This window comes from Palaemon carinicauda, chromosome 11 (genome assembly GCF_036898095.1).
Source record: "Palaemon carinicauda isolate YSFRI2023 chromosome 11, ASM3689809v2, whole genome shotgun sequence".
Taxonomy (NCBI): domain Eukaryota; kingdom Metazoa; phylum Arthropoda; class Malacostraca; order Decapoda; family Palaemonidae; genus Palaemon; species Palaemon carinicauda.
In genome coordinates, this window is record NC_090735.1 from 63,237,645 (window position 1) to 63,254,126 (window position 16,482).

General features: G+C 44.8%; 1 protein-coding gene across 2 annotated transcripts in view; it reads right to left on the reverse strand.

The window, feature by feature from the left end:
* Positions 1–207: 207 nt before the first annotated feature.
* LOC137650042 (3-oxo-5-alpha-steroid 4-dehydrogenase 1-like) overlaps positions 208–16,482 on the reverse strand; it is a 147,515-nt gene continuing 131,240 nt past the window's right edge. For both annotated transcript variants that reach the window (XM_068383065.1, XM_068383066.1), the window contains exon 6: positions 208–395. In XM_068383065.1, the coding sequence (XP_068239166.1) occupies positions 329–395 (67 nt within the window). In that variant the 3' untranslated portion in view covers positions 208–328. The remainder of the gene's footprint in view (positions 396–16,482) is intronic.

The window sequence follows — 16,482 nt, forward strand, 5'->3', positions numbered from 1 at the left end:
CTCTCTCTCTCTCTCTCTCTCTCTCTCTCTCTCTCTCTCTCTCTCTCTCTCTCATTTTGTATATCATTTTGCATATAAAGAAATAATCTATGATAAAAGCATAACCCTTAAATTAAAACTTATGTAGTATTAAATTTCTAATGCTAGGTGTGTGTACATATGATATTGAATGCATGCTGCATTCTTCGGTAACTAGTTATAGTCAAATAACATGTACTGATATTTATTAAATACTTTATTTACACTTTTACCGAAACTAAAAGTTTAATCTATTACTCAGTACTTGTAACAGATTATTGGAAGTTACCATGAGTAATCTCTGGGGTCATCAAAGCACATATGGAAATATAGCTTTCCGATCCTTTGGGTAGTCTTCAAATTTTTTCAGATACCAGCTGCAAAAAAACAAATGATGGAAGTTAGGATATGTCAGGAAAGGCAATTATTCTATTCATGTACAGTACTTAGTTCCTCTTTATCTGCATCCTAACACAGATGCACCACAATGTTCACTTAAATAACTATAACAGGAGTACATAAACTGTGAACAATTACTTGAAAAGAACATCTGCAATCCTTTCTTGAAAATATAAATTTTTTTCTTTTATACAATACAAAACTGATATCTGGTGCTATTACACGAAAATTATTTAGCTTGACAAATCAAAATAAAACCTAATCATCTACTATAATACTGTCTCATATTGGTCTATGTCATGTCTTCCAAGTAAAAAACTCAACCTAACAACCTTAAAGGTTTGTGCTTCTTCGAATGTTCTTAAACCTTTTGAATCCCTTTAATTGTAGGTACTCTGAGGCAAATATAATCAAGCAGGTAAAGTCAATCTTTGAGCAATTGTGACCTCTCACACCTTGATGATTTCCAGTGTACAGTATATGGGTTAAACAATTCTGTGTACATTCGTGCTACACTTTGCATTGTATATAAGGCATACAGTATACTATATGCTTTCTAAAGGTGATATCTAGTAAGTTATCATCATCATCATCATCCCCTCATAGGCCTATTGAAACAAAGAACCTCGGTTACATTTCGCCAATCGTCTCAATCGTGAGCTCTTAATTCAATACTTCTCCATTCATCATCTCCTACATCATGCTTCATAGACCTCAGCCACGTAAGCCTGGGTCTTCCAACTCTTCTAGTGCCTTGTGGAGGCCAGTTAAATATTTGGCGAACTAATCTCTCTTGGGAAGTATGAAGAGCATGCCCAAACTATCTCCATGTACCCCTAACCACAATCTCATCCCCATATGGCACTTAAGTAATCTATCTCATAGTTTCATTTCTAATCCTGTCCTGCCATTTAACTCTTCTGAGGGCTAAGTTCTCAAACCTACAAAATTTGTTGGATATTGCTTCATTTTCATACCACGACTCATGTTCAAACAGTAACACCAATCTCACTAAACTAATATATAGCCTAATTTTAGGCAATTTGATTTCCAAGTTTTACTTAACCTAACCATTGTCTGATTTGCTTTTTTAAATCTTTCACTGAGCTCCAATTCTAAAGAATCCCATAATAGAGATCATAGTTCCTAAATATAACAAATTCATAGATAATTTGTATTTTTCCTAACTATACAAACCTTAACTATTTACATGGGGTAATTACTTCGGCGTAGCTGAACGACGAGCCATTAGAATTTTAACGAGGGTTTACTACCCCACCGCTAGTTAGCGGGGGGTAGGGAGGGGTAGCTTGCTACCCCCCCTCCTCACACACACTAGTGAATGCTTCACTTTGCTTAGATGTAGGACTTATCCCGGGGGACAGGGCTGGCGGGGAAATATGTGTAAATAGCTAAGGTTTGTATAGTTAGGAAAAATACAAATTATCTACGAATAGCTAAGGTTTGTATAGTTAGGAAAAATACAAATTATCTACGAATTTGTCATTTGTTCCGTAACTGAAATACAAACCACGCTATTTACATGGGGTGACTCAACCCTTAGGAAGGGCAGTAAGTCCCTGTCATACTGGCTTTGGCTTTGCCCGGGGACTCCATATTCGAGTGTGTAAGTACTCAGGAAATAAGGAGTCCCTGCGCCTCGCTAGCATGCTGTGAAACGGCTGCGGCCTACATAAGCTGTGTGCGAAGGTGAAGAAGTGACTCGTCCTAGGAAGTTGACCTGGAGTTCTTCAGATGGAATTCTAGGCTAGGACTTTCCCAATACCACCTCGTCAGGGTTTGGGGACATGACAGTATTACACTTAATACTAGGAACACAAGGAAGCATGGTTTACCTGCAGTGGTTTGAGGTCAGCTGTGCAGAGAACCCAGGATGCTGCTTTCTCCGAGGGAGGAGAGGATGAAGAAAAGAATAAGGGCCAGACAGATCTTTTCATTCACGCAGACTAAAACCAGGTAACAATGCCCTCAACCTTCTGCTACTTGTCCATTAAGAAGCCTGAGGTTAGACCAGCTGTTATGCAGCCACCATAGGGCCGATAGAGAACGTATCGAGCCTCCTGTGGGTCACGTCTTGCAGGTAGTGGGCCGTGAAGGTGGTCTGACGCTTCCACACCCCAGCTTGCAGGACCTGCACCACTGAATGATTTTTCTTGAAGGCCAGGGACGTAGCTATGCCCCAGACATCATGCGCTCTAGGGCGACGTGACGGAGAAGGGTCAGGATTCAAGGCCAGGTGTATTACCTTGCGAATCCAGGCCAAGAGAGTATTCCTGGTGACCCTCCTCTTCGTTTTCCCAGTGCTCACGAACAAGGCTTGCACCTGGGGACGAACTGCAGCTGTTTTTTTAAGATACAACCTCAGACTCCTTACTGGGCACAGTAGGAGATGGTCTGGGTCATCTCTTACAGAACGAAGACTCGGAACCTGGAAAGAGTCGAACCGAGGGTCCGGTGCTCCCGGTTTCTGATTCTTGGCAACAAACTCAGGGACGAACCTGAACGTTACCTCCCCCCCATCCCCTTGAATGGGTGATGTCGTACGAGTGACAATGCAATTCGCTGACTCGCTTGGGCGAGGCCAACGCTAGCAGGAACACTGTCTTTCAGCTAAGGTGGCGATCTGAAGCCTGACGTAATGGTTCGTAGGGAGGTCTCTTCAGAGACCTGAGAACTCGAAGCACGTTCCATGGAAGAGGTCTCACTTCCGACTGAGGGTAGCTAAGTTCATAACTTCGTATAAGAAGGGAAAGTTCCAGCGAGGAAGAAATGTCCACTCTTTTAAGCCTGAAGGCTAGACTTAAGACTGAGCGATAGCCTTTCACTGCCGAGACTGAAAGGCGCATTTCCTCCCGTAAATACACGAGGAACTCCACTATTGCTGGAATAGTGGCATCGAGTGGAGAGATACCCCTTCCACGACACCAACCACAGAAGACTCGCCACTTCGCCTGGTAGACCCCTGCAGATGACATGCGCAGGTGTCCAGACATCCCATTCACAACTTGTTGCGAAAATCCTCTCTCAGTGAGGAGATGCTGGATAGTCTCCAGGCGTGAAGTCGAAGCGAAGCTAAGGCTTTGTGGAAGATATTGGCGTGTGGTTGTTTGAGTAGCTCGTGACGTGGAGGGACTTCTCTCAGAATCTCCGTAAGGAGTTGCAGAAGGTTCCGGGAACCATTCTGCGTGATGCCATAGCGGAGCTATCAGGGTCATTGATAGATTGACCGACACTCTGGTCTTGTTGAGCACCCTCCTCATCAGACAGAACGGGGGAAAGGCGTACAGATCGATGTTGTCCCACCGTTGTTGGAAGGCATCTTGCCAGAGAGCCTTGGGGTCCGGGACTGGGGAGCAGTACAGCGGGAGCTTGAAGTTCAACGCTGTAGCGAAAAGATTCACAGTCGGGGAACCCCACAAAGTCAGGACTTTGTTGGCTACTTAAGGATCCAAAGACCACTCGGTACTCACTATCTGCGTCGCTCTGCTCAGACTGTCGGCGAGCACATTCCTTCCGCCTGGAATGAAGCAAGACACTAGTGTGATCGAGTGGACTTCGGACCATCTCAGAATCTCTACTGCAAGATGGGATAGTTGTTCTGAAAAGGTACCTCCCTGCTTGTTGATATAAGCCACCACCGTGGTGTTGTCGCTCATAACCACCACAGAGAGGCCCGCCAGGACTTGGTGGAACTTCTGAAGTGCCAGGAACTCGGCCTTCATTTCTAGCAGGTTTATGTGAAGGTACTTTTCTGATTCTGACCACACGCCTGAGGTACTGTGGTTCAGAACGTGGGCCCCCCACCCTTTCTTTGATGCATCCGAGAACAACATTAAATCCGGGGGAAGGACGAAAAGATCCACTCCCTTTCGTAGGTTCTCGTCTGCCACCCACCACTGGAGGTCTGTCTGTTCCGCATGACCCACAGGGATCAATGTGTCTGGAGAATAGTGTCCTTGATTCTACCAGGACTTGAGTCGCCACTGGAGAGATCTCATTCTGAGGCGACCGTTGGGAACCAGACGGGCCAGGGAGGAGAGGTGGCCGAGGAGACGTAACCAAGTTTGGGCCGGAAGTTCTTCTCGATTGAGGAAAGGCCTTGCGACCTTCCTCAGCCTTTCTATCCTGTCGTCTGATGGGAAGGCTTTGTGGAGATTGGTGTTTATGACCATGCCTAGGTATACCAGTTTCTGAAAGGGCTGCAGAGAGGACTTCTCGAGATTTACCATGATCCCTAGATCCTGGGAAAGTTCGAGAAGTTTGTCTCGGTGGCGAGGAAGGGTTGCCTCCGTTCCGCTAGGATCAACCAGTCGTCCAGATAACAAAGGAGACAGATGCCGATCCCGTGAGCCCACGATGATATCAGGGTGAACACTCTGGTGAACACCTGAGGGGCTGTGGAGAGACCGAAACACAGCACCTTGAACTGGTAGATCTTGTCGTCTAGGCAAAATCTTAGGTACTTCCTTGAAGACGGATGGACTGGGATCTGGAATTACGCGTCCTTCAGGTCCAGTGCACACATGAAGTCTTGTGGTCTCGCTGCAAGTCTGACCGTGTCTGCCGTCTCCATACTGAACGGAGTCTGTTTGACAAACCCGTTCAGGGTTGAGAGGTCGATGATTGGTCTCCAGCCTCCAGACGCCTTCTTTACAAGAAAGAGTCGACTGTAGAAGCCTGGTGACCCGTCCACTACCTCTTGGAGAGCGTCCTTCTTCAACAAGGTTTGGACTTCTGCCCGGAGGCCTGCCCCTTACAGATCCCATAGTAAGGGAGCTCAATGACACTGGATTCGCTGTCAGGGGAGATAGAGAAGCTATGAACGGGACGCGATAACCCAGAGTGATCACGGAAATCGTCCAGGTATCTGCCCCGAGTTGCTGCCACCTTGTCGCGCAACTTTGTAGGCATCCCCCCACTGGTGGACATGCAGGGAGACTGCCAATCCTAGCGTCTACGGCCTCAGTCGTTTCCTCTAGGATTTTTACCTCCCCTGGAGGACTTTTTGCTCCTTCTGCTCTTGGCAGGAAAGGGTTTAGACACCTTTGGCTTTGCTACTGTCGTCTTCTTTGTGTCCTTAGCTGGACAGGGCTGTTGGACTGATGGAGGTTTGTAGGGCCTCGATGTCAGGGCCCTATGGATGAGGGAGTCCTGGTTGGACTTCCTCCACCTCTCAGCGGTTAGCTCCACGTCCTTAGGCTTAAACAAACTCTTACCGAGCACGGAAGAGTGTCTGAGCCTGCTAACGTCGGAACTGGGGACCTTCTGATGGAATCTCTCAGTCACTGCGTCCCGTTGTTTGAGAGTCGTGTTGGCCCACAAGCTCGAGACTTGGTGGGCCAGAAACTCGATGGTCAGCATGCCTGAGAGCAAGAATGTCTCCAGTGCCTTCCTGGTGCTTTCTTTGGACAGATCCTCAGACTGCACCAGGATGCCCAGAGACCCCAGCCAGATGTCAAGCCACGAAGTTGCCTGCATGGCACACTTTGCCACCTTCTCCTGGCTTAGGATCTCAGTAGCTGAATAGGACACGTGCCGGTTGGAGTCTCTCTCCAGAGGGACTCCCCCAGTGAGTTCTTCCACGGAGTGGTGAACTGGAAGACCCAAACAAGTCTCCTCAAGGATCTCAAAATACCTCCTCTGTTGGACTCGAGGAGGAGGGAGGAGCTTGTTACTGGCGCTGGATCTACTGGAGGAGGCAAGCTCAGAGAGCTGGCCCTCAACCTTGTCTCTGGCACTCTTCATCCCTTGTGACTAGGGTAAAGCTGCACTGGCCCTAGAGGGTTTCTGGGTGCCGTAGACTCGGTCCAAGACCGTGTCCTTACCCTCACGAGGAGGAATCTCTGGGTCTGGAATCCCGTTGAGGTTCCTCATGAGGGTCAGAACTTGCCAGAACGCATGTTCTGACTCTTGGTGCTCTCCTCCTGAAGGACTGGCAGCAAAGTCTCCTGTCCCCAGTGGCTCTTCCTGGGGGACTCGTGGACATCCTCCGAAGGTCTAGCTGGCTCCTGTCTGATCCTTGCTGAAGACTTGGGAATAGTCTTAGAGTCCTTCGGTTCCCTAGAGTAACGGTGGATCAGGCTTTTTTCCACCTCTGTTCGAGAAGACTTCTCAGGAGGAGGCGGAGTTTCCCCCATTGGTGTGATGGGGGAACGGTCCGGCTCGTCCGACTCTCCTGAGGATGGGTGAAGATCTTTTCTTTAGAAAAGAAGGGTGGGTCCATCAGAACAACATGGCTATCTCACCCAAAAATAGATTTTTCCCTTCGCTCTAAATCCGTTTTTTGGGCTCAAGCCATGTCGTCCTAATGGAAGCATACCAGAGAATTAATGTATCAGTGCCTTAACCTTGGGACAGTATTTCTATGGTCATCTGGACCATTTGAGACAAATGACATTACCGTTATCCATCATCATCACTAATCACAACCGATGTTAGTGCTTCCTGCCCCATACAGGGAAGAGTCATTCTAGACAGTAGAAAAGGGGCCTCAAGGTTAGCATATATCATATGAACAAACATAGGTATATACTGAGTATACAAACAGTCTCATGGTTTGTATATATTGCCGAACCAATATCAGTGTCCATTATATCCATTCAATGCGAGCATACAGTGATATGAAGTATACTTACATGAGTAAGTCAAAGAACTCTGGCATCTTAAACATGCAATTGTCGGGCGAATTAGGACGCAATCACATTCTTATAGACATTTCTAATAAAGGACTAATTGAATTAACAAGTAAAACAAATGTAGCATGATACAGGAATTATACCTGCGACATAATACAGAAATATTTTCCCTTTTTAAAGGGAAGAAATGATTAGGGCCACTCTCAGACTGAAAAGTTTTTAATAAAATTTTCGTTCATAATTTCTGTACATGTTATATTCTATTAACACTGTGTACTACGTACACACGGCACGAGTGCTATCTGTATAATAATTCAACACCTGAGATTTTGAACAGATTTAGTGTCCCCTTGGTACCACTCATTTAAAAGGGGATCTCACTAAAAGTGCTGACACCTTCTCCCTTTAATTGACAGTCCCAATCAATTAACTGTTCATCGCAGAATTAAACGACAAGTTTTAATACACAACCTGCCGCCCCCACATAATGCTTCAGTTCATGGAGCTGCTTAGCATAGTGTTTGTAGAACACCCTGGATGATTTCCATCCAATATATGAGCGAAGATGCTCAAAGTCCATATACTGAAAAAAGTTAAGTGATGAAGCAATTTTTCTCGGATCATGACCTGCAAGAGTACTGTCAGGATCTGCTCAGCACATAAGTAGGTGAGCTTTGCCCTCAGTTGTTTTAGGGATAAGTTTGATCCAGAGGCTTCTCCTTTAAAGAGCTGTCCTCCCCTGAAGTCTAAAGTTCTACGAAGATAGACTTTTAGACACTCTACAGGACATAGAGAGACATCTTCCTTCAGAGGGCAGATTCTCCAGGGACCCCACCTCTTAGTGGGTAGCTCGTTCTTAGCGAGAAAGGTTGGATCAGGAAAGAGATTCGGTTCTCCCGCTTCTGTGAACTGAATGTGGCCCTCATCTCTAGATAGGGCAACTATTTCACTAACTCTAACCCCGGAGGCTATAGCGAACAGAAAAATAACCTTTTGGGTTAGATCCTATTAAAGATCTTATTAGATTTTATTAAAGATTTCATTCGCCAGATCCACTTGAAAGGCATATAGAAGAGGTCTAGTCAAGGCTGACTTGCACGTAGTTATCGTGATGGCCACCAGAGCTTGATTATGAAGGTGGACAAAGAAGGACAGACAGAAGTTCATTGAAATTTCTTTCGGTACTTTTGCTTTTACAAAAGCAACCCACTTTTTCCAAGATGACTCATATTGTCATCAAGTTGACGTAGACTTGTATTCTTCTAAGAATTCTATATTGCCTTCTGAGATCCCAAATCTTTTCCTAACTGCTAGGGCAAGAAAATCCTGAAATGAAGGGTTTGGGCTCTCTGTGATAAATCGAAGGCAATTAACTTCTGAACCTTCTGAGATAGTCTATGGTTCAGAACTAGGGTCAGCCTCAGCCTCAGTTCCTTCACTAAAGGGAACAGGTTGCTCTTGGGCTACTTGGGAGCCAACAGAGCCAGTCCTCCCTGGAAGGATCTCAGCATGTTGAACAGGAATTCCTGAGTCCATCCCTTCTATACTAGGGACATGATGTCTGTTATCTCCACTAGAGGATCCTCGTATGGAGCTACATATCGAGGTAGTTTCTTGATGACGCTCATGACGAAGAGGTTGATCTCCAGCTCGGGGACTTGTTCCCATCTGGGAGAGAATAGGTCTGCGTCTGAGGACCATTCTAACTCTATCGGCTTGAGCCCAAGTAGAGCATCCGCTGTCACATTGCGCATCGATTGTACATGAACTGCTGATAGGTGCCATCCCTTTAGGTAAGGGATGATTAACATCACCTAAACTATATGAGACGCCCTCTAGCCTTGTTGGTTCCGACGTCTCATTATCACTTCGATGTCCCAGATCAGCCTGAGGTGGTCTGAGCTGCGTGGAGAGAGTTTCCCCACCCCTGACAGGACCAACATGGCCATGGATAGAAATAAACGAATCCCTTGGACTTTCCTCTGATGGGAGTGAATACCCCATTCTTTCGACTAGGTATCCATGTGGATGATCTTCAATAGTCGGGGTAGTTGCAAGGGCACGGTCTTCAACAGACTTTTGGCCTTTGACGATTGTTAGGGAAGCGATTAAGGAAAGACCGATATCGATTCTTTTAGATCTCTTCGAGCATTTGATGAGTATCTTCTCCAGACTCTTAACGCATCTTTCAGCTGTGCTCTTAGCACTGGGTCTGTCACTATTGCGAACTGGAGAGAGTTCAGAACTCCTCCCTGTTAGCATCTTGGAATCTTGACTGATTACCAAAGTCTCTTGACCGACCCTACGATCTCCTTTTACATCCCCAAGGGAAAGGAGAGTTGGTGTGCCCACAGGTTTCAATGGTTTTTTTTAACCATTGAAGCCTTTGAGCCTGAGAGAATCGAGACTTCTTTAAGCTTATTTTGCATCCCCGATGTTCCGGGAACTGGATCTCTTCCTTGGATGCTCATAAACCAGCCACAACGGGTGCTGCCCACCCCAGCCTTTCGTCCAGGTACATTGTTGCCTGAACCATTTCTAGGCTTGATTTTTGCGTGACTGTGTCCACCAATCCCGTGAAGATACTTAGGAGTGTGTTTAGTGCGACAAGTATCTTTCCAAGGACATATGTTATCCTCTGTATCTTGAATCCTAGGTAGGAGGGGAGGGGGTGACTGACTGGAAGCTGCCAATAGACATCTTTCACGTCTAACAAGACTGCAAACACCCCTTTTTGAAATAAGGTCCTTATGTTTAGAAGGATTAACATTCTGAACTTGCGAAGTAGTGACACCATATTTACGTATTTATTTAACATGTATATTCAGACTTTTAAAACCTTCCCTTGTACGTAGTACTGTTAACAAACTACCCTTTAATGTACAGAACACTTAATGCATGTACTACAGTACCCTAAACTAAAACAGGCACAAATATTAAAGGCGATTTTATATCATGCGTTTCCTAAACACGCCAAAAAGCACGATAAAAAATGGCAACCAATGTTTAGTTTAGTTTATCTCTGATCATAATGAAGAAACAAACACATTTACACATCTGTGTATAGGTTAGTTTTTGCATCGATTATATTGATTATTCAGTACAGTATGTTGATTTTGTTATTACCAATGTTTTACTTAATTTTTCTTAGGACTTCCAAATGAAATGTTTTTCTTTATGACGCCGCCTGAAACGACGGTGTCATAAAGTACGCTCAGTAAACAAACGAAGGCATTTAATGCGCATGAAAGTGATAAATAAGGATATTACAGTAAAAGCTTTTAGAAAATATGTTATTACAAATATTATTTACCGTATCTATATAAAATCATACATACGTAACAAAGCAGGAAAACAATTTACGAGAGAGAGAGAGAGAGAGAGAGAGAGAGAGAGAGAGAGAGAGAGAGAGAGAGAGAGAGAGAGAGAGAGAGAGAGAGAGTTGTTTTACGTATGTAAATGTAAATTTTAAACAAAAAAAATAGCTCCATTTCATATAAAATAGGTTATTAAAAATACTTTACTTTATCATATTACAGTAGTCTGTATAATACTGTAAAGTTCAGTACAGTATGTTGTTGTTATAGTCGTGGCGATGAAATTCTCACGAAAAGAAAACACGGCATTCAATTACAACAGCTGATTCATTCTCTCTCTCTCTCTCTCTCTCTCTCTCTCTCTCTCTCTCTCTCTCTCTCTCTCTCTCTCTCTCTCTCTCCTCTCTCTCTCTCTCTCTCTCTCTCTCTCTCTCTTCATGTTATACAATACTTACATATAGATAAAGAAACTAAAATTAGTTTTCTTAGTGTCAATTAAATACGATATGAAAAAATTATGCCGAGTTTACATCCATTTCAATCGTTGCTAAAAATACGACATCCGATTTCATCAGCAAACCACTGTTTTTTGGGAGAAATCATTTTATTCTAGAAAATTGCTACTCTTTAAATAGTTAATTGCACATTATGAAAGCGTGTACTTTTGTTTTTAAATTTCGGGTGTGTTTTAAAAATCGAGAGTATTGTTGACTTCTTTTTGTTTTACTTTTGGCTGTGATTAGATCAGCTGACGTCTAGCTGCCGCTCTTGAGAGTGTACGAATACACTAACAAAGTATCGTTTATACCATTTCTTAACTTATTTAAACCGTCTACCGTATACAGTTGATATTACATAAGCACCAATGTGTTATAACCTATCAAACTTTTTTGTTTATTACATTTAAATCGACACACACACACACACACACACAAACACACACACACACTCTCTCTCTACCTCTCTCTCTCTGTGGGCTACTTTTCACTACCTCCCATTCCTTACCTCTCTCTATCTCTCTAACAAATGATATCTTTGTTGCTCCTCAAAGTTTCATTTATATTGAAAATCAATCATGATTCAATTTTCCTCACTTTCTCCAATCTCGCACCATCGGTCACATTGCGGTATTTTCTAAATTTCCGGAAAATCCGCGATATATGTATATACAGTACAGTACATGCGTTATGAAAAAAATCCACGAAGTGGTGAATCCGCGATGGTCGAACCGCGAAGTAGCGAGGGATCACTGTACATTGTTTATAAATAGGAAATAAACAAAAACATTTCCCATTGCCTACCACGCGGGAAGTAACGAGGAAGAAGACGGTATATTAAATTTATCACTAAACTATGCTACACAAGGTAAGTGATAATTACCAGCAGAGGTTGAGATCAGCTTGCTGAGGGACCCATGGCGCTGTACCCCAAGGAGGGGAAGATGAATAGAAAAATGACATACTTTCATTCATTCCAGTCTTAACCCGAGTAACCCATGCCCTCAACCATCTGCTACTTGTTCAACAAGGAGTTCAAGGTATTCTTAAACCAAAAGGACCAATAGAAAACGTATTGAGGTTCCTGTGGGTCACGACTTTTAGATAGTGGGCTGTGAACGTATTCCGATGTTTCCACACGCCCGTTTGTAATACCTGCAAGATGGATAAGTTGGGTTTGAATGCCAGGGATGTACTGATCCCCCTGACATCCTGGGCTCAAAGTCTTCGAGCCAGAGGAGGATCAGGAGTTAGAGCTCTAACAATCACTTGGCGCATCCAAGATGAAATGGTATTCTTTATGATCCTCCTGTTAACCCTTCCAGAGCTAACAGAATGATGTTAGTCGGGACAGTGTTGCTGCAGTACGTTTAAGACAATTTCTCAAACTCCTCACTGGGCACAGTAACAATTGATCTGTCTGGGTCATTGGTTACAGAACGAAGACTCCTAATCTGAAAGGGCCCGAATCTAGGATCCAGTACCCCTGAATTTGAGTCTTTGCAATAAACTCTGAGACAAAGGCGAGTGTCACTTCCCCCCATCCCCTTGAATGGAAGATGTCATACGAGAGGCTATGAAGTTCACCGACTCTCTTTGCCAGGGCTAAAGCAAGTAGGAACACCATCTTCATAGTGAGATTTCGGTCAGTTGCATGGCATAATGGTTCGTAAGGAGGTCCTTTTAGAAACTTCAAAACGCGAACCAAGTTCCGAGGAGGAGGCCTGATCTCTGACTGAGAGCAAGTGATCTCATTACTGTATGAATAAAATAAGCTCCAACGAAGCAGAAATATCCACTTCTTTCCCCTGAAAGGCGAGGCTCAAAGCTGAGTGATATCCTTTCTCCGCCGAGACTGAAAGGAGCTCTTCCTCCCGAAGATATACAAGGCACTCGGCTATTACAGGGATAGTGGCATCGAGAGGAGAGACATTCCTTCCACACCAACCGCAAAAGATCGTCCATTTTGCTGGTATATTGAGGCTGAGGACTTACTCGAGTATCTGCAAATTCTCTCAGGAACTTAAGAAAAGCCATTCTGAGAGAGATGCTGGATAGTTTCCAAGTCGAAGTGATTCCACGGTTCTGTGGAGGATGTTTGCATGTGGTTGCTTGAATAGATCTGGTAGCGGAGGGAGTTCTCTCGGTATATCTACTAGTAATTGCAGGAGGTCCGGGAACTACTCTGCGTGATGCCATAGCAGAGTTACAAGGGTCATCATTAGATTTCTGGATACTTTGGTCTTGATGAGCAATGGGAGGAAAGGCGTACAACGCGATGTTGTCCGGCCGTTGTTGAAATGCATCCTGCCATAGAGCCTGAGGGTCCAGGACCAGAGAACAGTGCAGCGGAAGCATGCTGTTCAGAGATGTTGCAAACAGGTCTACTGTCAGGGAACCCCACAAAGTCAGGACTTTAGTGGCTATTGGAGGATTCAAACACCATTCGGAGACTACTATCTCAGTCGCTCTGCTCAGATTGTGCGCGAGCACATTCCTCTTGCTAGAAATGAAGCGAGCCAATAGGGACACCGAATGTTCTTCTGACCATCTGAGAATCTCTACTACAAGATGCCATAGACGCTGCGAAAAGGTACCACCCTATTTTTTTATGTAAGCTATTACTGTGTTAAGGTGCCGGTGATGGGAAATGAGAATGAGAGAGAGATTACAAGAGAGGAAGTGAAGAGAGCACTAGATGAAACGAAAGTAGGAAAAGCATCTGGTATAGATGGTGTGAAAGCTGAGATGTTGAAGGAAGGGGGTGCGACTGTACTTGAATGGTTGGTGAGATTGTTTTATGTTTTGTGTTGTCAATTGTACCAGCAGATTGGGCTTGTGCATGTATTGTACCACTATATAAGGGTAAGAGAGATGTGCATAAGTGTTGTAATTCAAGGGGAATTAGTTTGTTGAGTGTAGTTGGAAAAGTGTATGGTAAAGTACTGATTGATAGGATTAAGGGTAAAACAGAGAATGCAATCTTAGAAGTACAGGGTGGTTTTAGAAGAGGTAGGGGTTGTATGAATCAGATTTTTACAGATAGGCAGATATGAGAAATATTTAGCAAAAGGTAAGGTGTATGTTGCGTCTATGGATCTGAAGAAAGCGTATGATAGAGTTGATAGGGAAACAATGTGGACTGTGATGAGGTTATATGGAGTTGGTGGAAGGTTGTTGCAAGCAGTGAAAAGTTTCTACAAAGAAGTAAAGCTTGTGTTAGGATAGGAAATGAAGTGAGTGATTGGTTTCCGGTGAGAGTGGGGCTGAGACAGGGATGTGTGATGTCGCTGTGGTTGTTTAACTTGTATGTTGATGGAGTGGTGAGAGAGGTGAATGCTCGAGTGCTTGGACGAGGATTGAAACTAGTAGACGAGAATGACCATAAATGGGAGATAAATCAGTTGTTCTTTGCGGATGATACTGAAGAGAAGCTTGGCTGATCAGTGACAGAATTTGGAAGGGTGTGTGAGAGAAGGAAGTTGAGAGTTAATGTGGGTAAGAGTAAGGTCATGAGATGTACGAGAAGGAAAGGTGGTGCAAGGTTGAATGTCATGTTGAATGGAGAGTTACTTGAGGAGGTGGATCAGTTCAAGTACTGTACTTGGGGTCTGTTGTTGCAGCAAATGGTGTAGTGGAAGCAGATGTATGTCAGAGTGTGAATGAAGGATGCAAAGTGTTGGGGGCAGTTAAGAGAGTGGTAAAGAATACAGGGTTGGGCATGAATGTAAAGAGTTCTATATGAGAAAGTGATTGTACCAACTGTGATGTATAGATCGCAGTTGTGGGGAATGAAAGTGATGGAAAGACAGAAATAGAATGTGTTTGAGATAAAGTGTCTGTGAAGAATGGCTGGTGTATCTCGTGTAGATAGGGTTAGGAACGAAGTAATGAGGATGAGAACGGGTGTAAGAAATGAGTTAGCAGCTAGAATGGATATGAATGTGTTGAGGTGGTTTGGCTATGATGAGAGAATGGAAAATGGCTGTCTGCTAAAGAAGGGGATGAATGCAAGAGTTGATGGGAGAAGCACAAGAGGAAGGCCAAAGTTTGGGCGGATAGATGAAGAAAGCTCTGGATGATAGGAGGATAGATGTGAGAGAGGCAAGAGGGCGTGCTAGAAATAGGAATGAATGGCGAGCGATTGTGACACAGTTCCGGTAGCAGCAATAGGCGATTCATCGCTATGAAGCTTCATGTGGTGGATAATGGGGGAGGGTGGGCTGTGACACCCTAGCAGTACTAGCCGAGCTTGGTTGAGTCCCTTGTCAGGCTGGGAGGAACGTAGAGAGGAAAAGTCCCCTTTTTTCGTTTTATTTGTTTGATGTTGGCTATCCCCCAAAATTGGGGGAAATACCTTGGTATATGTATGTATGTATTACTGCGGTGTTGTTGCTCATCAACACCACGGAGTGACCTGTCAGCAACTGTTGGAATTGATGAGCTAGGAATGCTGCTCTCATCTCTAGAAGGTTTAAGTGCTGATAGCTTTCAGACTGACTAAAGACCGGAGATCGTGTGATGCGGCAAGTGGGGCCCCTTCCTTCTTTTGATGCATCTGTATCGAGCATCAAATCCAGAGGAGGGACGATTAGATCTTGACCTCTGCAGAGGTTTTTGTCTGCCACCCATCAAAGCAGCTCTGTCACTTGTTCCTTAGTAATTAAAACTAACAATGTCAGACGGATCCGAGTGTTGGTTCCGTACAGACTTCAGCTGCCACTGCACGGAACTTATCTTGAGGCCAGACGTAGTCAGCAATGAGGGCCTCTTGTAGGGGCTACCCTAAGCGTTGGCGAGTGTGTTATGGAGGAACACCGGGAGCATCGCGTAAGTGAACGCTTCGCTAAAGCACCCCATGCAGTAAAGGGGACTAGGGGTAGCTTAGGTGGAAGCCTGTCTGTAGGATGTTCCATCTCAAGAAAAGGTTCGGTCCGAGTTCATTTGGATGGCGAGGAGTTGAGGAGCGATGTGCGGATGGATTGCGAGTGCCTACCTCGCAAACGTGAGCGTCGCCCTAGCAAGCTTGAGTATTGCCCTTGCAAGCGTGAGCATCGTCCTCGTGATCTAGATCGACGCGATCAAGAACACGAGCGTCCAGACATGGATATAAATTGGGTTGGTCGCGATCGTGATGACCGTGATCGCGACTTTCCCTTGTGAAGAGGAACGCCTTCTAGGAGAGCGTTGAGACCGTTGGTCTCGTGAGCGTGAGGCTCTAGAGCAAGAATGCCTTCTGGAAGAAGAGCGTTGATATGGTGATGATCTATGATCAGAAGAATTGTGTCCCAAAAGACAAGGAGATGGAGAATCTCGTCCTCGTGCGCCGCTGGTAGAAGGAGCGCTGGTCTCGTGAAGATCATCACTCCAGCCGAAGTATTCCTGTGGGAAGAGGGAAGAAACATAAGGCTGAGGATTAAGACGCCGATGTCCCTGAATGGCAATCAGAACCGTTGTCATCAGGAGGCTAATGAAGGGGCAAACACGAGTGATTGCCTCGTCTACGCATGAAAGGTCCAGGAGAGGGCAACAGGTGGACTCCGCAGACCTCCAAAGCACAGGATGTTGAGGGCTCTGGCGTAGGATCCTTCCTGG